Source organism: Pinus tabuliformis, chromosome Q (genome assembly GCF_031772625.1).
Source record: "Pinus tabuliformis cultivar Carrire ecotype Pingquan chromosome Q, CPIR1, whole genome shotgun sequence".
NCBI lineage: Eukaryota > Viridiplantae > Streptophyta > Pinopsida > Pinales > Pinaceae > Pinus > Pinus tabuliformis.
In genome coordinates, this window is record NC_142296.1 from 546,263,268 (window position 1) to 546,286,949 (window position 23,682).

The 23,682-nt window shown below is 36.4% G+C and overlaps 1 protein-coding gene across 2 annotated transcripts in view; it reads left to right on the forward strand.

The window, feature by feature from the left end:
* EMB2804 (tubulin folding cofactor B) overlaps nucleotides 1-23,682 on the forward strand; it is a 287,364-nt gene that overhangs the window by 140,539 nt on the left and 123,143 nt on the right. For both annotated transcript variants that reach the window (XM_089384839.1, XM_089384838.1), the window contains exon 7: nucleotides 21,391-21,432. In XM_089384839.1, coding sequence (XP_089240965.1) covers nucleotides 21,391-21,432 — 42 coding nt within the window. The remainder of the gene's footprint in view (nucleotides 1-21,390; nucleotides 21,433-23,682) is intronic.

A 23,682-nucleotide genomic window follows, 5' to 3' on the forward strand; every position in this document is an offset into this window, starting at 1 on the left:
AGAGAGAAGGACGCTAGGGTTGAAGGATTGGTAGACACTAGTTTCTCTCTCTTGATTTCTTGGAATCCACATCCATGTCTTTTCTTCCAAAGGATTTTTACTCCTAGACTATATTATCCCTAGATTGAGAAAGGCATTAGTCTTATTTATTGTGCCAATCTATCAAAATCTTAAATATTTTCTTGTTTTATTTGTTCCAAGATATGTTAGGGTTTATTTATAGCAAAAACATACATTTTCAACATTATTTGTGCTTATGTTATTTATTCTAGGGTATACTTGGGTTTATTTATAGCAAAATAATACATTTTCAACATTATTTGTCTTAGATAACATCGTTATAGGGTTAGGGTTTGCTTGCAATTAAACTAAAAACCAAAAGTATCAATTTACATGCATTTTCAGCCATAAATTAGGGTTGATGTCTAGGGCTTATTGTGCTGTTGTACTTATTTGTACCGCAAAATGTTTGTTGTAATATATTCTCTTATTTACTCTATTTTTTTCGGCCCCAATTTAACACCTTTTTTTTATCATACATTTCAGGGCTTTCTCTTATTTTTGTTATAGACTTTGTTTACTGAAATATCTGGTTTGAAACCCTAGTTTATGACAACCAAGTGTAATTTCTTGATCGTGATTTGTATGTGTTTAGGAACTTTCTTGAGCCTTTGGTATTTGACCTAAGGCTCTAGATTGAGCCATAGTAGCACTTGAATTCACATTCTTGGAATTGTAACTTAGTGCACCGAAAACCCTAATTTTATATCTTAATTCTTAGGTGAAAGTTTTTTGTAGGACCATTAGGGGGGATTTAGCCTAAATTAAATTGGGTCACTTGATGTTGAAATATGTAACTAGGTTTGGTCTTCATAATGCCATATGTAATCATGATTTTACGTATTTAATGAAAAGAGAAAAATAAATTTATTATTGTGAGTCTTGAGGCATGGGTTTCATGTTGAAGATAATTTATTTTATAGGTCAAGTACCCATTGAGTGCTTCTAAGTTTGTCATAAAGTCATTGAGTCATTGTCATGTATTGAAGTCCCATTTGGGCATGTTACATATTGTAAAAGAAAATTTATTGAGTCAAAAGACCCTCCAAGACCTTGTCATGGCACAAAGATTAAGTCGGTCTACATGAAGAGACAAGTCGGCTTAAAGGAACAATTCAACCCATTAAGAAGCCTATATAAAGAAAACTTAGACCTCATTTGGAACTGACTCTTAACTCTCATAAGTTCGATCACAAGGAAAAGACGAAGTGCGAAAAAGAAGAGAACAAAGGAAGAAGAAGAAGAAGTAGAGTGTTAGGATTGTTTTTGGGTTACTTCTCTCCACAGGTGCGAAGGAATTAGGGTTCATGCTGTTGCAGTAAAGCGAAGTTGTAGAAGTGAAGTTAGGTCATCAAGAAGAACTATCTTGGAAGTCAGATTCACTAGGAGAGAGAATCTACCCAAACGAAAAAGAGAGGAGCAGAAATACACCATTGTTTCTCACATGTGTAAAGGTTAGGGTTTCTGTAGAAGAAGCTGCTGGGCATGTCGAAGTTGTTGAAGAAGCTGCTGGGTAGGTTGAAGTTGTAAAAGAAGCTGCTAGGTAGGTTGAAGTTATAAAAGAAGCTGCTAGGTAGGTCGAAGTTGCAGAAGAAGCTGTTGGAAGTCAGATTTGCAGAAGTTGCTAGAAGCAAGGTTTGATTTGGTCTTCGGGGGTTTTGGTCAAGAGCCAAAGGTCTTGGAATTTTTCAATTGAAGGTGTTGACGACTCTGTGTCAACGACCCCATAGCAGTACACCATTTTTTCGCAAAAGGGATCTATTGTGTTTGAGTGTTCGTGCCTTTCAAATTTCATCATCAGTCGACAGTTTTGTAAAGATGTCAACCCATTTTGCATATGTATAATGTAAATAATCCTAGTATGATCACGTTTGTATGTAACAACCTAAGTAAAGCTATTGTTTGGTGACGATTTCCATATTAGGAGTTTTTTTGTCTCACTGAATCATCTGTGTCTCTAGACACATAATCGACAAAGTTTTTCCCTCCTTCCTCAACTCAAAGCTATGGTGGATTTTGTCGTCAAGATCTTAGGCGAGGTGTTTTAGATCGAGTCTTTGTAAATGTGACTTGGGAATAATTTTAGCTAATTGGCTAAATTATTTTATTACAAATCACTTGGTCTACTAGATTATTTTTTTTTGTGTCGCAAAAGTGGGAAATGTTGAGGGTCTATAACGAACGGGTTTTCCCCCTTCATGTAAAAAATATTTAGTGCATGGTCCCTCATAATTAGACACCATGGCTAAATATTAGAGGGTTGGAAAAATAATTAATACTCTCATAAGTCAATTAATTAAATTTTTCTGGCCAGATTAAAATTAAAATCCTAAGCCAAAAATTTAATTTATTTTTTGTCCTAGGTAAAATTAAATTCTCCAATGGTGAAATTCATGGGTGTTAAAGAATTTAATTTTTGGAGGTCCCCAGCCAAGGCAATTAAAAATGGATGTGGACTTTCCCATGAAAGGAATCAAGTAAAAATTTGTGGAATCTCCACAAATTAAGCAAGGAAAAGTCCCACAAGAAATTGGTTCATCTAGAAAAGGAATTAATTTCCCAAAAAAATGATTTTTTAATAAGATGGTCCAAGTTGGTTAAGTTGAATGAGAAACGTTCGATGATAAAATTTTGAAAAAATATATTTTGGTTCGGGATCAAATTTTGGGGTCAGTCCAGCCCCATTTTCAAAAAAATCAAATTCCTTCCTCAAGATTAGTGCTGTCAATCAAGGGACGAGAATAATTGGACATGGATCAAGTCGTCAACTAGTCATTTTCTTCTAGGATCAAGTCAAACTTGTGCAATTCATTGGACCTAGGTATTTTCACTTGGAGACAGATCTAGATCTCTCATTTTTTCTATAAATTGAGCTCAAATATCCTCATTGTAACACATTGTAATCGAGCTCTTGGCTAAGTGAAGCTTTGTTGGATCTGTAATATTTTCTGGAATTAAATAAAGAATTCTTTGGGGTTAATTCATGGTGGTGTTCCTCTTCTATCTTCTATGGTAGCATCTTTTTGAATTTTGTTCTTAATGCTCTAATGGTTTTAAATCTAAATTATTGTTATTTCATTAGCCAGTTTGCGGATTTACAATTTGCATAGGTATCTTGCATTAGTCCTTGAGTTTAGAGAAGCATTTTGAATTAATCGATCTAGCAGGTATCTCTAGATCTTTTGTTTCATTGTGTTATCTAACTCCTCGTGATCTAACAATTTTATCTTAAGTGTGTAGAGACCATTCTATTCAAATCTTGGGTGTTTGGGGTCGTTTTTGGTTGAACCAACCAACTCCCAAGACATAGAAGTTGAAGAGCCTACTTTGGTTGTTATTAAAAACTTATTTACCAAAATTTTGCAGGGATTCCTAGGCCATTGCTTGTCAAAAAATTATTTATTTCATCTACTCTCTCTATATTGTGTTTTAATTGAATGATCGACAGAGTTTTTCCCTCCAACCTCACCCCGAAGCTAGGGTGGATTTTGTCATCAAGATATTAAGTGAGTCCTAGTGTTTTTTATTGAGTCCTTGTAAAAATAATTTGGGAATAATCTTAGCTAATTGGCTAGATTATTTTATTACAAATTACTTGGTATTCTAGATTATATTTTGAGTTGCAGAATTTGGTAGATATTTGAGGGTCTATTACGAATGGGTGTTCCCCCTTCATGTATTAAATAGTAAAATCTTCATGTAAAAAAATGTTTAGTGCATGGTCCCTCATAATTAGACACTATGGCTAAATATTAGAGGGTTGGAAAAATTATTAATCCCCTCATAAGTCAATTAGTTAAATTTTCTGGCAAAATTAAATTAAAATCCTAAGGCAAAAATTTAATTAATTGTGTCCTAGGTAAAATTAAATTCTTCAATGGTGAAATTTGTCGGTTTTAAAGAAGTTAATTTTTGAAGGTCCCCGGCCAAGGGAATATTGATGAAATCAAGAAATTTTGGACCCTTGGGCTTTGGTGGTTAAGTCAAAGTCAAAATTTTGAGGAAATTAATTCAAAATAATTAATTTTGAGTTAATTAAAGATCAATTAAATGAAAAATTCGATTTTTCCTCAAAAGTTAAATAATTTGGATGATGATAATTAAAGATTAATTAAATCTTTATGAACGGTCGAGATCAATTTGACAGGGATCAAGCCAACTAGTTGTTGGAGATTTTACCTATTAATTAGAGGTTAGTGTCATTCTGTCTTTTCATTCGATCTTTTGATCGTGTACTAGCTCTTGAAGCTCTTGTATTTTATGGAATAATACAACGCAAAGTCTTTGGGGTTTCCGTTTTACTTAATGGCAGTGTTTTTCTCTAGTATCTTATGGTAACATGTGTTTAGTTTTTCGCTGATCTTATTTATAAGTCGCTGGTTAATAGCTCTTGTAGATCAATTTATTGCACACGTATCTTGCGTAAATTGTTGGGTTTTAAGATAACATTAAAATTTTTGTTCAATTGGTAGGCATCTCCAATCTTTGAAGATCTAATCGTTATTTTATACCTCTATTAATTTGACGACTTATATTTTAATTGTGCATAAGTCATCTTTATTCAGAGATTTTGGTTGTTTGGGGAAGTCTTCGGTTGGACGAGCCAACTCTCGAAACTTGAGATCTGGAGAGCTTTCCGGATTAAACTCCGAGATTATCTAACGAAATATATCTTGTAGGGATTTTCTGGGCTAGTACCTAGATTTTAAAAAACTATTTATCTTCAAAAAACTGTGCTAAATAGCTAGATCTGGCTACAAAGAGCCTTAGATCTACAAATCTGGGAGCAGAGTTGGACTCATATCCTCAGAGTTGATAGATCTGTAAATTATTTGTATAGATCTGTAAATTATTTGTATAAATCTGTTATTTACTTGTGTAGATCTGAAATTTTGTAACATAATTTTGAATTTTAACACTTGGGTTTTTGGATTTTCTCTATTTTTGTACATATTGGGTATGGGTTTTCTTCTTTTCACTTGTGCAGGAATAGATCTGAGAAATCAATCAAGGAAATCTTCAGATCTGAGCTCGATTTAGACCTTGGAGGGTGAGATGGGCTCAAAGATTGTTTACATGAATAGATATGAGAAATCAACCAAGGAGATCTTCAAATCTGAGTTAGATCTAGACCCTAGAGGGCAAGATCTAGCCTCAAAATTCTGTTTGCAGGGAAGAAACAATAGGACCTTTCGTTAAAGGCATTAGATCTAAGATTATTTGAGGAAAGTTTTGGCTTTTAAGATAGATCTAGGCCCTGGAGGGCGATATTTAGTTTCCAAAATTTTTGTAGGGCCAACCATTGAAGATTTTGCATTTGAAGCAAAATAATTTTTTCGGAAAAAAGGTTTCAAGTTTTGGGGCTCCTAAGCCTAGATCTGCCTTCTCCTAGCCCAACGCTAGCCCTATTGGGCCTAGTGCTAGCCCTCATTGGCCCTAGATTCCCCTTGCTCCATTTCTGATCTGAATATTTAAATTTTCTGAAGCTGATCATTGGTGGTTTTTTGCAAAAAAATTGGTAAAAATTTGTGTTTCAGGTATTGAAATTTTTTTGGCAACTTGGGCAAGTGATCTTCAAGGCCTAGGGCCTAAGGGTTTGATCTCTAAACCCTCTTTTTCCTCACTGTTTGCTACAACAGTCATATACCTTTCTAATAGTGGTGAAAAACACATCTAAGTGGTTTGAAATTAATTGAAAAAATTGCTAAATACATTAATAAGTCACTTATGTTTGATGGGTATCAAAAATTTGGCCTAGATCTACATTTTTGGGTCACTGTTATCTTCGAATAATTCTGTTTCTGAAGTCTGAAATATAACAGTGGCAAAATTTCATGTGGGTTAGCCTAAAATTAGTTCCTAAGTTGTCTAATACATTAATGAATTAATTTCTTGAGTTGGGCATCCATCATTAAATCTATTTTATATTTTAATTTCTCACTGTAATAAGTATACTAGATCTGACATAATTATGGAAATCACATCATAATAGGCTATAATTTTTTGATAATTCATGTGGGCAAGTCTGGAAAATTTTTGGCGTAAAGATTATCATTGATAGCTTACTGTTTTCATTGTCATATTGTTGCTGTCATAACATTTGTTTGTTGTTATCTTAAAGGTTTTCTTACTGTTGTCCTAAAGATAATTTCTGAAAATTAAGTGCTCTAACATCATTGTGAAGGTGATTGTCACAAGTTTTCAGAGCACTGATATATTTGTTTGCAACAAGCAATTTCTTTGCTGTCATAAATCTTTTTTTTTTTGGTGCTCTTATTGTCTCTGAAAACATAACTGCTGTCATAGATATCATCTTTGAAAATAAGTGCTTTTGTTTCATTTGTAAGGGCAACTGTTTGCATAGATTACATCAACAAATTTTAGTGGTTTTTTGGATTTTGGATTTCGAGTCTAAGTGTCTGTTGTCTTTTGATTTCCTACTTCAAAATCACATATATAAGCTTGCTGCCCTAAAGAACATTTAAGTTGGGAATAGTCGATATTTATCTTTCTAAAGCATTTCTCGTGCCTTGACTTGTGAATGGTAATTGCATTGAAATATAATTCTCTTTGAGCTAAGTAGCATTGAAGGTGATTTACTCCATTTGCATAATATTGAGTAATCTGAAGATAATTGAATGGTTTGAATCTAATTGTCATTGGCATTATCTTGGAAGAATCCTAATTGTCTAAAGGGAGTGTTGATAATCTTATTGAAGAATTGTCGTTGAAGCATAAATTGGATAAATGCTCTAATTCTCTTTCTTGACATTAATATCATTATTGGCTTGTGGTTATTATAAATTTTTGGCATATTAGTGATCTTTCTTTAAGAGCATATATCTTGTGGTCATCTTGGTTATCTTGTGTATCTTATTGGCACTTGAGATATTTGGCACTTTGTCTTGTATAAGATTGTCTCTTTATTTCATTAAGTACTCTTGTCATAAAGTTAATCAATACTAAGTACTTGAGCCTTAAATGATCTTACCTCAAGACTACTCACTCATCCCTTTGCTAATTGCATCTTGCATCTCTTTTCATCATAATAACATTTTCCTTAGCAGCAGTTGTCCATCCTGTACTTGGTCCTAAATTTCCTAGCAAGATAGTTGACTCCATAAGGCATTGGTATCAATTGTTTAAATCGAATCATTTAAGTCTTGCTAGATCTAAACAAGTATTTGGTCGCTCAACTGTGTCTCCCAGATTGGTTGGTTCCCAACTGGTCCTTCTTCATTTCATTTCTGTAGGGTCTACCCCCCTTAGTTTGTTGTAGGGAGACAACTTAAATGGAGAGATTGGGGATTAGGGTGACAACTCCTGATCTAAGTCGTTGTCGCAGTGCCTAGACATTCTGTGTGACAAAAGAAGGTCTATAAGAAAATAAATAATTCGGTGGGTTTTCCTCTCAGTTGGAGAGGTTTTGGCCCTGGCTGATCGCCTACATCTTGTGTCCTATTGTCTCTTTGATTTTATTGTTTGGTAGTTGTTTGATGATAGAGAACACTAATAATAATCAAGTGAAAGAAGAAGCTTATCAAGTTAAGTAAAAATATATCACAAGCAGTTATCAAAGTTTGAGAAATCATATAATATTAGTTGCCCCTAGATTTCTCAACATTGTATCAAAGCTAAGGTGGCAAGTCAAGGAAGGGTAGTTTAAAGGACACTCAAGGGCTGAAGCATTAGAAGATCATCAAGAGCGTCAATCATCAAGAAGGACCTCTCATCTCAAAGGCACTACAAGAACAGGAATTACATCATCATCTTGAAGGAAGTTACTAAAGAAGACCTAAAAACCCTAGTTCGTTTAAAGAAGGATTCTACCCTTGAAGCTTTCTTGGGAACCTCGCACAATCATCACCTCAAGGAGAAGAAGACCACAAAAACCCTACCTCCACTGAAAGAGGACTTTGAAGCATCTTGAAGTTTACACATCCAAGGGAAGTAGAAAAAGGCATTGTCATTATCATCAAGGAACTAAGGTGATCTCCTTCTCTTTGAAGGATCACTTTTGAAGGAAGACATCTTCTATTATAAACATCATCATAAAAATCAAGAAGGTATCAAGTTGAAGATATTGTTATCAAGGAATATCTTTACAAGTAAGTATCTTTATGTCCACATCTGAATCTATCAAAATGACTTCATTCTGCAAGGAAAGCAACAAATTGGTTGGGTCATCAAACTTTCTTGCATGGAAGAAGAGGACTTATTTGATCCTCATAGAAAATGAAGTCGCTGATCATGTTAATGGATCAATGATTAAACCCCCAAAGGAAGAAGCTCAAGCTCTTGCAAAGTACACGAAATAGGAAGTTAGGGCTTAAAGGATCCTTATAGAATCCATCAAAGATCCTCTCATACGCTATGTATCAAAGTTGGAGATATCAAAAGAAATATATGATAAGCTAGTAGAATTGTTCTCTGTAAGTAATGCTAGAGAAGTGATATCATTGAGACAAGAACTCTACAAGATGAAGATATCAAAGGAAGATGGAATAGCCTCATACTTTATGAGGGTATCTGAAATAAGAGACCAACTACAAGAGTTGAGAGAAATAATGTCTGATAAGGAAATGACCACCATAGTTCTCAATGCACTACTAGAGGAATGGGGCAATTTTACATCAAGCTTCTATGGAAAGAAGGAAGCTACCCCATTCAATGAACATTGGTCATTACGCAAAATTGAAGAAACAAGGTGAAAGGCAAAAAGTGATGTAGGATCAAATGAGCAAGCACAAGAATTTGCTACCATGGTTAAGGAAAAGGAAAGTTTGGGAAGTTTGGTCCTCATAAAAAAAAGAAGAATATGTCGAAGATCCAATACTAATATGGACACTACAAGAGAGATTGTCCAAAGCTCAAGAAGGACAGCATCAAAAGAGGAAAGGAAGACACCCATATCGCCGTGGAAGTGGAAGAACCTGAGAAGAAGAAATCAAAGAAGGAAGAAGTGAGAGATCTCTACTATAATTGAGATAATCTTCTTCACTTAGTTCTTTTTAGTTTTTGTAAAATATTGCTATCATGATAGGAAATATTAGAAGCATAATAGGATGCATCATTTTAGAAGATGACATCATAATAGTATACGATTGATGCAAGAGCTCATCATCATTATAAGAAGCATGAAAGATAGCTGAAATAGAAGTCCACTGCAGTCATCATTAGATGAAAGTAGCTCTTGGTAACCTCATTAGAAGCATAAGTAGGACTTGTTACCACTCAAACCAGCAAGGGACCTAAAGGGGGTTCTTAAGAGAGCAACTGCTAGGTTAAGGGCAACGGTGGAGGCTTAGCCCATTGTCACCACAATTAAGTCTCCTTGCTCTTTATGGACTTTCACCGATGGGAGGAGTTCCGGTAGTGTAGGGATCACTTGTAGAGTATATATCAATGAATAGGTGGAAGGTGACCCTAGAAACCCTTTCCTGAGGATGGAGTGAAGAATGGAACTTGCTTGCTCTTTAAGCAAGGGTCTTGGTCTTCCAAGGGTATGGGGTGAGGATTGGAAGGTTGAGGGAGAAGGAATGGTCTTACGGATGCGGTTTTCAATCCCTATAATCCTTGGGAAACTTAGATTCACAAATGGTCCTTAACAAATAATCTTTATTGAGAAGTGGGACTGCACAGGGCCAAGTGGACCCAACCCAAGTTTGGGGATGAAATGCGACAACCAATAATGTTCCTATCTTGGACAAGGTGAAGGGAAAGGACGAAACACAAATATTTACTTCAAAAGGTTGAATTGATCCTATTGAGGTCTAGCCTTGAGAATGCTTTGGCAAAATCCGGTCCTAGAGCTAGGGCTTGGTATTCCTGGAGATTCCACTGTTAGAAGTGCCTCAAATTTGGAGGAGAGGGAGGGGATCCACCAGCGCAGTAGCCTCTAGGAGATCGAAGTTTTTCCTTGGGTTAATTCCCGGGAAATTGATGCCCTAGGTGACCTAATGGGGCTAGACTTGGTGAAAAAGGGGAAAATAGTAAGAAGAAGGTTAAAATGATCACCCCTTTAAGGGACCAGTGTCTAATTCACTTGGGGATATAGAGTCAAAGATGATAATGAGTAAGAACTTGGTTTCTTGATCAAGGAGGCCCAGAAAGTCAACTTCATCCAATGTTGAGAGAAAGACAAGGAAAGTAACTTTCAAGCATTTATACTTCAAAGCAAACAATGAAAGCTTATCAAGACAAATAATCTTTGGGACATTTCATTCATATAACATTGGCCCGTACATTAAATTAAAACATGCTCAATTCCACATTTCAATTTTGCAACAACTAGCCCTAATTTTAGCAGTATACAACAACAGGAGTAATAACATAAAAATTCACTTACAACATTATAGAATATATCCAACCGACATTTCTTTCACATGACAAAGCTCCAAGACAAGAGAAATAGCCCAAATCCATACGTCAAAATTCATCCATCTCGAGAAAATATCCTCCAAGGAAAAGATGCAAAGTTCTCTATGATTAGAGAAATCCCAAGTCAAGTGGTGATCCAAATGAATGTATCTAACATCAATATATAGCCTCCTAAGGAGTTTGAATTAGCCTATGAGCCTACATTACCCTCTAATGATAAAATAATGTGCAAATAATAACCCTTATTGGTGACAAGCCCACCAAAATAGGTTACAAATGTAAAATAAGCCTCACAAGGGGCCAAATAATAGTATGTGCATGTTGTAGGGCCCTCCAAGGGCTCAATAGTATCCTGAAGTCCCATATTGAGGAATAAATTCCTCGAAATATGATGGACAAGGGGTGGCCCCTTGCTCCCAAAGTAGTAGACTTGTGGTGCTTTCAGTGGGTTTGAGGGAACATCAATGACCCCATGGGTCTCCATATGAATCGAAGATGCCTATAGATCCTCTGTAATGGTCCAAGTGGTGGAATGAACGCTGCCATGACATCGTGCAAGTGCTGGGACACTTGTTAAGAGTGTGGGGCTCCTGTGTTGATTTGGGGTAGCATCGGATGTGCTCTAGCCACGAAATTTGGTGGAGAGATTGGGGCACATGAGATCTCCAATACCCAGAAAGGGTTTGGGTAGATTCTAAACAGTTCAACAGATATTAAAATAATTAATATTTTTAATGGAGTCCTTAAGTCTAAACTTAGGGAAAATAAAATATTAATGGGAATTAATATGAAACTATGTTAGAATGGGCCAAAAGACAATGGATCAAGCCAGATCTAATCTTAGCCGTTGATTAGGGACTTAATCTCCGCCGTTGATATGTCAACGAGAAAAGTATAAGAGGCTTGAGGGTCACTTGGAGAGTACATTAGAGTGATCAGTCATTCTATTCTCTAGAGCGGAGTTTGCTAAGAAAGATAGAATTAGTGATCGAGAGTTGCAGCTGAGGGGCATTGAGTACAGAGAGACAAAGAGGTAGAGATAGTGTCGGCAGAGCAGCGCAGTAGCCGGGGAGAGTGATGCGGAGCTAGTCAGGGCTCACGCAGAGGTAGTCGGGAGGTGCGCAGAGCCTCAGAGAGGCCAGCGTTGCTGACGCAGAGGGCCAGAGGGCTAATGCGGGGCCTCCTAAGGCTGACGCAGACCCATCTGGGGTGACGCAGGGCCAATGCTGGGCAGAGAGGGGCTGACGTAGTCCAGAGAGATGCTGACGCTGGGGTTTCTGGGGCATATTGGTGTTGAGGAGCTACCGGAAGGATTATCTGGGGTTTCAGCCAGAGATTTGTCTCAAACTGAGAGGTATTACTGCCAAGGAAATTCTCTGTTGGGTAGGCCAGTTTCAGCACCCAAATTGTACTCTGATATTGCTTAATAAGAAAACCCTCAGATAGCTGCACCGGTTTTCCCACTTTGGGTTTTTCCGGGGACATTGGTCCAAAAATTATGGTGTCATATGGTGTGATTGTTTCTGTTTCCTTTAGTTGCATGATCTGTAATATGTTGAGCATGCACTAGTGTTTATTTTTAGTATTTACATCGTAAATAACTCGTTAAGTAACATAACGAGTAGGTAGGAATAACTCAGATAAAGTGCATGGAGGGTTTCTAACTAAGTAGACTTAGAAACTTCAACATCCTGTGGGGGCCTGCTGGGCATAGTGTACCAAACATATCATCATCATCCCAAAAGTGGATCGCTAGTAGTCTCTGAACATCCATGAAGATCTGTGGAGTGCTGTCTGTTGCTGTGGAGGCCCATGGCTCTCTATTGACACCCTACACGTGCCAATGTAGACCTGTGGGCGTTAGGATCCTGTATAGGGAGACCAAACCCAAATGGAAACCACTTGTAATCCTGCATAAGATCCAATGCGTCTCCAGGCTTCTAGAACAACCAATCATTAAAATAATCAGGTAAAAGAGCTTACAAATCATGGATAGCAAAGTGGGCACTTCATAATGGCATGTCCTTCCGTAGTGGGCTTTGGCATGTGCTAGTGTCTCCAAGCTCCAAAGGGGGCTATCCAAGTACCTTATTAGGTGGTTTGAGCCCTTAGAGGGGATAGTATGTCCAAGCTACATCCCTCTAATGTGGGTGGCAAGTCACAAATAAGTGAGATGGAATAGGGAATGAGAGGGGCAGCCTTGGGCCACATAATGGGGCATAGGGGTAGATAGATAAGGGGAAGCCCACACCTGGGTATGTAATGTATAGGAGGAAGCAGTTGTGGTACATGAGGTGCCCCGACCTTGATTTCTCCATCCTTCTTTATATGCCTTTTGCCTTTTATGAATTTTCTTTAATTAACTGCTCGGGTCTCAAAGGACAAGAGCATGATGTGTGAGATATAATAGTGATTACCCCCTTCAAGGTAGGGCGGTCCATTGCCCTCCAGGGGTTGGGACAATCATGGGTTCCTGAATGATAAAGGAGGCTCATCTAGTTCCTATAGAATTGGGGTGATGGCCATGGATTGGGGTAGAGCTCATGTATTGGCTTTTGTGCATGTGCTATTTATTTTTGTCCCAACCATCTTTTGCATTTTGTGGTACAATTTTCTATTAAATGTGGCCAATTATGCTTTTCCTTCTTTTTTTAGTTGCTTCAACCTCTGGGGCATCATTCTAGTCCTAACCCAAGGTGGGGGCAAGGGGATAGGGAGGCTAGCCCTATGTGGACCCAAAATGGGAATGTGGGCCCAAGTGGGAGAAATGATGAATGGGGTATAATGAGTGGGAAGGGAGTAATGCATGTAAGTAAAAGAGCGGGACCATGCACCTGAAGTCGAGGTTTCCCAAGTAGTACCACCCTAGAACCAAATGGTCAATAAAGGAGATCCCACAGGACTAAGATTCAAGGGTAACAACCAAAAGAGATCAAGGACACAAGAGTACAAACTAAGCCCACTCTTTCCGCGAAATCCCCCCATCAATCCATACCCATAAGTATCCATGATAAATAAACCCAATACTCAATTATCAAATGACAAGACATACCTTTAGATTCAGGAGGCCAACCTTCAAACATACGATCAATACCGGTGGGTGAGGGACCACATGGTTGGCTCAGGGGGTAGAGAAATGGCATAAGGAGCTAGCAGGAGGCATCAAGGGGTTGCCGGCTGAGGCCCATCATGGAGAAAAAATTTCTCCTGGGGATATCACCCACAAGATGGTGGGTAATAGGACTTATGGTTAGAAGAAAGTTATCTAGTGTAGAACTCATCATACATCATTAGGAAGAAGCATTTGTAGTATGAGGATAATCAAGATTATCTGTTGGAATCTTCATTCGAAGCAAGTGCTGAGAATTCCACCCTTTATGGGATTCATTGTTTGGAAGAATGGTGGTATGATGACAAAGGAATATAACATGTCAAGATGGTTGAAGTACTCTCAATCAAGGAAAGGAAGCTGCTAAAGGAAGTCTATGTTGACAAATCTAGGGCTTTGAAATGTTGATGATTTCTCTATCTAGGTAACTGCTTGTGAAGGATTTTTAACTTTTTCTTATTTCAAACGAATTCTTCCTTATATTTGCGTTTATTAACTTCATCAACCAGCTACCATGCAAGATAAGCAAAAGAACAATAACACAAGATGTAGGCAGCCACCAGGGCAAAACCTCTCCAGCCTGAGAGGAAAACCCACAGTAATTCTTCTTATAGAATCTTCACTTGACAAAGTTTCCAAGACCTAGACAAAGGCCCTTTGACACTTGTGTCTCTAAGATCAAGGCAAGTACCTTTTGCTACTGCTGTCCTCTTACTGCTGTACAATAGACCGGATCTGTCACTGTAGGTGCTGGGATCAGCTTCTTTCTTCCTTCTTCATCCCTCCAAATCCCTCCAAATCTTACTTGCATCAAGAGCAATTACTAGACAATTTTGTGCTCAACACTTGTCCTTAAACAAGGGAGATCTGCCTTCTTGATTAGGACTGTCTTGCTGTCCTAAAATCAGACCTGCAACAAATTGTAGATCCTTCTTTTGCACGTGCGGGAAGACTTGAGGTTCTTCTAACCTCCTTTCCTCTTTGCAATACTTTTATCTTCATTGTAGGTGAAAGATTGAACTTTTAAGCCAAAGATCGAACTCTTTTTAGATGATGAACTTGGACTGTAATGCAGCCCTAATCTGCAACCCTGTCTTTTCTTGTCTCTTCGCACGTGTCAGTGGCTTTAGGGCTCTCCTAGCCTCTTATCCCTTCGCTGCACTTGAAGACTCCTAGGTGAAGGACCGAATCTTTTGAGACCAAAACCGAACCCTTTTGAGGTGATGCACTTGGACTGTTATGCAGCCCTAAATTTGTAGCCTTGTCTCGTCGCACATGTGGCAGACTTGACCCAAAAACAGATCCAAGGATCCACCGAAATGTTCCTCCTCTTCCTCGCTAGATCAACTCCTCTTCTTCGCACTTCTTTTTAACCCAAGATCAAGTGAGTGAATGAGAGAGTGAGTTCGAATGGAGTATGAGATGGCTATTTATAGCCTTCTTGTGCTGCCTTTTAGCCGACCTATAAATCTGTCTTGAAGCCGACTTGAACTATCTACTTTGGAGGCCTTCTTGATGCCTAGTTGCTTGTCCTTTTGCCTTGCATTTATTGGAGACATTTAACATGGTTTTTCCCTTGATCTTGGAGACACAAACTCATCTTTTTATATACAATTTACAAGTGTAATATTAACATCAATGACACAATCCTATCACCTAGCCTAGAGCTCACAATGGGAGGTACTAAACAAAATTTTGAGCATGAAACCCATGACCCAAATTTACAAAAATATTTTGCTAGATACAAATTTACATCATTTACATTGGAATGTGTCATTATGAAGACCGAACCTAGTTACACTTTCTTCAACAACCTAGATGACCAAAAAGAAGGAAGGAGGTATGTATGCATGTATTTAATTGAGTCATGTCGTCGTATGGTTGCATGGGAAAAGGTCTATCTCATGAGCATGATCAAAGAAAAGAGATCTCCTCCTTTGGAAAGATGCATGAGGGCATGGTTCATATTGACTAGATGAAATCAAGTTTCAACATAAGATGCCCTCATATAGAATACGAGGTGGTTGACAAAGATGAAATAACTATGGATGAAAGTTCTTGGGAAGCAATATGTGAAGAAAGAAGGAAGAGATCGTGAAACATGCAACTATGAGCACATAGAAAAGGAAATTAATATCTAATGACTAGGAGAATTGACCAGGACATCTCCATGGAAAAGGTATGGAGACTTCGATGAAGTTTGGAAATAAAGGATACCCTTGACATTGAATATCTTGGAGATGTGTCAATCTGTATGCAGGATGTTGATGTTGCTACACGTAGATGCCATGATGAAGGGCCATCACAAATGGTAATTTTATTTGATGTTCATTTTTGATTTTTTTGAACAATATCTGGATGGGATGATTCAGGGCCTACCGAAAGGGAGTTGTGGAACTCACCCACAACTAGTACTCATGTGGTGAGATAGAAGATCCTAGAGGAAACATGATGTGAAAAAGGTAGCTATATAAAGAAAATCCAGATATGGTCTAGTAGATCACTTTCCGATAAAAGGAAGGATGATGTAACGACCACTAGTCGTATACACAACGGAACTATTAAAATACTTCGTAGACATATACATCCATTGTAGGATTGTAAGTGTAAATAGTATATTATATAAAGAATTGATGTAGGATGATTACAAATGAGAATGAGGGTCCTTTATATATAGCCAGGTAAGTACCCTTTCACAAGCAGGCATGTCTCTAAGACATGCCTTTTCACTATTAATTAACTAACCATTAGTTAATTTACTTATTATTTATTATTATATTTATATTGTTATGATTATTATTTATTATTTATTTATTTTTACATAATTTATGTTCATAACATTGCCTTCTCCTTCAAAAAGCTTTGACCTCAAAGCTTATTGATGAAGGATCGGATCTCTTCTGTCGTTCAGAATATCTTCTTGTTTTTGAGCTTTTATATTTGTTGATATAAGATGATATGATGTTCTGAGCAATAAACAGAATTGTCATACAGAAAATGGATCAGACCATCCTAGATTAATCTTTAGGGAAATCTTCTGACCCTTTGAGATGTGTGGTGAATAGTTGTCGTATGACTGGATTGAGCTTATTATTCTTTGGAACATAAGTTTGTTTATGTTCTGTGTGATATACATTTGTAGGTTGATTAAGGTGTCTACTCTTGTGATTCGGATGTAGATAAGGAATTTTTCTTGTTTGAACTTCATTAAACGTTTTTATGGCAGTTTCTTGATTTCCATCAGGCATTGTTGTTGTTGACTTAACTATTGAATCCTTATTTGGGGTGTCTTTTGTTTGAACGACAACCTTTGAGTACGTTTTTACTTTAATAGGGTTTGCATTTGCCTGAACTGCGAGATTAGTGATATTGATGTTTGTTTCTTCAGTTTGGACTACTACATCTGGAGATTTTGATGCTTCCTTTGCAACAAGTTCTTTGAACCTATTCGTCAATGATTTATTTTCGTCCTTAAGTTTTTTAATCTGTTTGAGCATATTTTGATTATGATTTTTGAGACATAAGCATTCCTCATTCTCTGAGTCAACTTTATTTTGGCCTTCATGCTTCTCATCTTTTAAACACTTGATTTGTTCTACTAATGTTTGGTTAAGGCTCTTTAAACGTAAATTTTCTTCTTCTTGTTCTAATAAACGCTCCTTGAGTTCCTTCTTTGATGCTTTAGCTTTCTTGACTTGTTCGAGTAGTTTTTCTTGGTGATCTCTGAGGCGTGAAATTTCTTTGTCTTTGCTGCAGATGACTTCTTCAAGCTCTTTTTGCTTCTTTGATATAGTTTTTTCGTTATCTTGAAACATCAAGTCTGAGATATCCTTAAGGTCTTCTAATGAAGATTTTATTGATTTTGATTTACTTGTTATGTCTCGAAATGTGACCATCTTCCCTTTATAAGGAAACATCAAAACTTGTTTCTCTATGTTTAACATGAATATACCCAAATCCTTAAACCAGGGTTGACCGAGTATGATGTTTGTCTTTTTATCCATCCTTACAACATGAAATTGAGATATGTACTCATAATGACCTATTGTCACTTGTAGATCACTAATTTTATACTCTTTTTGGTCAAAAATATTTTTCTTTACACCAATGCTTAGATCTGGAATTAATAGTTGATTTGCCAAGTTGATGTTGATATAATTTTTATCGTTGCTTGGGCTGATGGCGACATTAACTTCTCTTCCTTGGATACTTCCTTTTAATGTGATTACTCTGTGATCTGTAACTGAAAGACCATAGGAAAACCTTTCTTCCTTCGTCATTTTAGAATTGAGCTCCTTCATTTTTTTAAATGATTGATCCCATTTGTTTTGTCGAGATGACTTAAGGTATTATGTAATCTAAATATATAAAATTTCTTTTAATTTGATGGATTGTGAACACTTAGCTATCAATTGGAATATTCTCCAAATTCACCTTTTTATGTTTTATAAGAATATATATCTTCCCTTTAATCCACTAAGGAATAAAATTTAATGCTACCCTTTTCTTATATTCACTTATATATATTTGAATGTTTTTCTTTATACTTATATAAAGAGATATGCTTTGACGTAACCTTTTTAATTTTAAATATTTTTTATTTTTTTTAAAACTTAATATTCTCTCTCTTTTTTTGACTTGAACTTTTCTTTAAAATACCCCTTTATAATATAAAACTTCTCTTTATATATCTTTTATTTATAATATTTTCTTTTTCTTTTTGAAAAGTTACAACCCTAGTGAAATGCGACTATTCATCTCTTTGGGGTATAATATAAAATATATGTCCACTTATGTTCCTTTGACTCAGTTAATTTTTTCCACGTAAAAGTAAAACTTACCATTCACATATAGAATTTTTGTATTCCTTTTGTTTTTCTTTTACCTTGAAAATACCATGGGCAATTACCATGGGTTGCTAAAACCATGGGCTTGTAAACCACTTAATGAAGAATCAAGATAATATTATATACTCTTCATTTTCTTACGTATAGTTTTAAAGATATTTGGAAAGATTCCCTCTTAAATTTATCATGCACTTTGTATCGATAATGTAAAACCTTTTTATATATATGAATGTTCTCCTTCAAATTTCACACTAGACTATATATATCCTTTTTTTACAATATATTTTTATATGATTTTTTTTAATCCTTATATGTACTTTTTTTCTTTCTTTGACTATCTTATTTTTTTCTTTATTTATTTTTTGTTTAACGGGCAAAGCCCTCTGATGAATTAGCGACGGAGAAAGTCCCAAAAGTGTAGCGAAATGATTCAATCTCGACGACAAAAATGTTGATGAAACCTGGATGGCCAAGGGCCTGAATCAGAGAGTGTGACTCTGTGAGCGGTGGAGCGGCCAGAGGATCGAACTGCTCTGATACCAATGTAACGACCACTAGTCATATACACTACAGAAATATTAAAATACTTCGTAGACATATACATGCATCGTAGGATAGTAAGTGTAAATTGTATATTATATAAAGAATTGATGTAGGATGATTACAAATGAGAATGAGGGTCCTATATATAAGTAAATTAACTAACCATTAGTTAATTTACTTATTATTTATTATTATATTTATATTATTATGATTATTATATTTATATTATTATGATTAATATTTATTATCTATTTTTATTTATTTTTACATAATTTATGTTCATAACAGATGACATGACTGACATGGTTCGTGAAGGAAAGTGATGGATGGCTGATGCCTTACAAAGATGTCTCAAAGATGAAGGCTCCATAATGATGAACATGAAAATTCATGACATCGAAAGGAGCCCCAAAACCAGCTGATAGTCACATAATCTCCATCTAGAGCAGAAAGTTGCTGGAAGCAAGTCCCTGGTTAAGAGGGAGCTTGGACAAGTCCATGGATAAGAGGGAGCTTGGGTACATTCTTTTTATAGTAATGGTTATAGCCTTGATAGGAATGGGTATATCCTCCCTAGTTGAGAGGGAGAGATAGATACATTATTCTTGTCTTCAATTTGGAAGAAAGAATGGAGGATTGTGTAAGCATCTGACATCCGATGCTCTTTGAGGATGAGGTACGACATCCAAAGAGTAGTCGTAGAGGACCTATATTCTTTGAGGTCTGGGAATCCAAGATAAGAATAGTCTTGGAAGGACATACCTTGTGAACTGCCGAGTGGGGTATGTACCTTGAGAGACAATGATGATGGTGTCTATACGTCATTAGTCTCGCTAGCGTTGTGCTCTGATCTTGTGCAGAGATAGCACTGTTAGTCAAGGCCTTGCTATGTGACAATGTTGGTTGATATGATGCTAAACATATGGGTTACCAATTTGACTCTTCTAATGAGAATTCTTCAGATTGAAAATGTCCAAGTACCTTACATGTATTATGAATACCTCCCTAGTTAAGTGGGAGTGTTGAAATATGTAACTAGGTTTGGTCTTCATAATGACATATGTAATTATGATTTTATGTATTTAATGAAAAGAGAAAAATAAATTTATTATTGTGAGTCTTGAGACATGGGTTTCATGCTCAAGAGAATTTATTTTATAGGTCAAGGACCCATTGAGAGTGCTTCTAGATTTGTCTCTTCACTCTCATAAGTTCGATCACAAGGAAGAGAAGAAGTGCGAAAAAGAAGAGGACGAAGGAAGAAGAAGAAGTCGAGTTTTGGGATTGTTTTTGGGCTACTTCTCTCCACATGTGCGAAGGAATTAGGGTTCATGCTGCTGCAGTAAAGCCGAGTTGCAGAAGTGAAGTTAGGTCATCAAGAAGAACTATTTTGGAAGCCGAATTCTCTAGGAGAGAGAATCTACCCAAGCGAAGAAGAGAGGAGCAAAAATACACCATTGTTTCTCACGTGCAAGGGTTAGGGTTTCTGAAGAAGTTGTTGGGCAGGTCAAAGTTGTTGAAGAAATTGCTGGGTAGGTCGAAGTTGTAGAAGAAGCTGTTGGAAGTCAGATTTGCAGAAGTTGCTAGAAACAAGGTTTGACTTGGTCTTGGAGGGTCTTGGTCAAGAGTCAAAGGTCTTGGAATTTGTCAATTGAAGGTCTATAAGAAGAGAAATAATTTTGGCGGGTTTCTTCTCTCAGTTGGAGAGGTTTTGGCCCTGGCTGTTTGCCTATATTTTGTGTCCTATTGTCTCATTGATTTTACTGTTTGGTAGCTGTTTGATGATAGAGAACGCTATTAGTAATCAAGTGAAAGAAGAAGCTTTATCAAGTTAAGTAAAAATATATCACAAGTAGTTATCGAAGTTCGAGAAATCATATAACATTAGCTCCCCTAGATTTCTCAACACTTGATTCCTAATATCTGCTAGGGAAGCCTCTCTTGTGTTGGATTCTGACCATCACTAAACTTAGCAGAATCCTTGTTGAAGTGACAGTGGTAAAACCTATTGTTGCACTCAATCTGGGTTGTTTATTGAGGCTTTGTACCAAGGTGCTAGATTTTGCGGTAATAGGGCTCTAATCAGTCAGCAGGTTGCATTTTTAGTTAGTATTTTGTGATCAATAATTTTCTGTTTCTCTTCTTAAAGCTATGGACTCTCAAAAGTATCTCTTATCCCATTATTGGTGTGTTGAAGCCTATTATTCCATTAGATAAAATGTTTTAATAAGATTCTGTTAATTGGGCAACCATGAAGTTGCTTGTGATTCATATTTGTCTTCAATCAAGGAGTTATCATAGGTTTCACTGGAAACAATGTGGCATTTTAAATTTCGTATTTATTTTCAACCTGTTTTATTGTGAAATGTTTTTACCATCTCGTATTATTTTCTCATTTCCATATGCTCCATCTTTATTGTGTACATGGATTCAATGTTATTGCTGCTGCAGATTTCAGAAGACTACATGCAAGATCTAGCTGCAAATATAAAAGTAAGTAACATTTAGGACAATATTTGTTTCTGAGAAAATTTGTTTCTGTATTGATAAATTTATTTTCTTTTCACTCATCAGTGAGACTCTATAATGGTTTTAAATATGCATGTAACTTGAAAATATTAGGGTTCAATGACTATGAGACAGGTTGAGTGCAATCCTTATTCTTTTGACTCTTCAGTTATCCACTTGGAGTTGATATGGGGGCTAACGAGCTTAAAATTCTACAACTATGTGTGGAATGCTATAACTGTTTTGATGCTGGATGAAAATATGAAAGTAAAAATTCTTGTAGAAAAACCCTGAATACGATAAGATAATTTTATTAATGTCCACTGAATGACCATATGTAGGTCAATGGGACAGAAGGATACAACCAATACAGGTACAATGCGGGAGTGCAAACACAACTAGAAAATGCCAAAGCTAAATCTAGAATAAAATGAATATAAATGCAATCACTAAATTCAAATTATGAAAACATTTTAATTGTCCATTGCAACAGTCTGTACTTAAGTTTACTTTTATCTGTTACTTTGAAGTATAATCATAATGAAAGAGGATTGATGCAAGACAACAGTATTGCATTTGATTAGTGGGTTAGGAGCTAATGCATAACATGTTTTGTGGGTTGAATCCTTAAAACTTCCCTTATCAAGGCCTTATACATGGGTAGATGCCAACCTTGATCCTTGACTTACTCATTTGCTATTCAACTTTTTGCACAGACAAAGAATTGTGTTTTCTTGAAAACACATGACTGAAATGTACAGAAAACCTTTACATATGGAAAAATTGAAGCACTTCCGTAGAGTCTTAAGGTTTTTCTAAGGAATAGCTAAGGTAAGTGATTAGTGCTAGGACATGTAGAGTAAGCCATTATGGATTCAAAAATCGAAGTACTGCCATGGAATCTAAAGTGCTGTAAGAAATTATGAACGTAAACAATTACTACTATCAGAAATAGAGGAAAAATTTGAAATATTCAATATATTTTTTGGAACAAGTTTTCACTTATCATGGTTTATGCTAAAATGCCCAAATTAGCATCATGGGGGATCTATCAGCACAATTCAGTGTGGTTGTTCTTTGGCTAAGCAATTGCAAATGGCAGTTATCTATATTTTCTAAAGTTACCTAGGACTTGCACTTGGCCTAACTACTATTGCGTGCAGTGGTATGCATCTACAGCCATGAGCTCAAGCACTTGCATGTCACTAGAAAGATGTAAAGCTTGGTGAGGGCTATATTAATGACCCACACTCACTGGCCACACAAGCCATGCTTGACAAAACACACACAGAGACATAAATATATATTTTTTCCAAGAAAAACCTCACAGGGAAGCCCAAGAGATGCCTTACAATAGCTGTGGATGGCATCCCTAGTAAACCCATCAGTGTAGACTAGTGTGTCTCACCTACTGGGATTCAAACTAAACACTTACCGGCACAAAGCTAGCCAAATACCCAACAGCATTGGCAAGAACCGTTTGAACTAATCCCTTGGGCTAATTGTTTGGAAACATCTCATTGCACCCTCACGCATTTATCCAAGAGTGATTGGTGTTACTTTGCCAACCGCAATTGACCCACAAGGGGCAGACTCTTCACACAGGATTTGAACATGGTACTTTGCCCACCCAAGCTAAGGCCAATTGTCTCTATATATATATTGGAAGTCAAATAAATTTTAGAGATGAAGATATGCTGCTAAATATCAGTGGATTCATACAATTGAAATGTTAAGGGTCATGACCATTTGAATAGCAAACATTATTTGGTAAATATTTATGTATCTCTGTTTATATTCAACACTATTTTTACTTTACAAGTTATCCCCTTTTCATTGCTTTGACCTTAGAGTTTAGGCGGAGATGGTGGTGGGGTCAAGCTTCATATCTACATGTTGGTTCTTTAGTGGGAAAATTTATCTACTTTATGAGGTAATTAGTGATTTGCTTTGATTTAAATTTTTTTCTATGTTTATCCAAAATTCCTTTCATTTCTACTATTAATTTTCCTCCTCCATCAAGCATGGGATATTTAGTCTGGATGAAATGTTGTGAAGCCATTTTCTTTTTTCATGTGATTTTCCTTTGTTGTGGTGATCCAAAGCATTAGCAACTTGGCATACTCATTTCGAAATCTGATGAGATCAATAAAATTTTGTAGCTAAATTTGGGAACAAGTGTGATTAAGCATTGAGCGGAGCAACTTATTTGAAAGTGAGACATGAGAAACATAA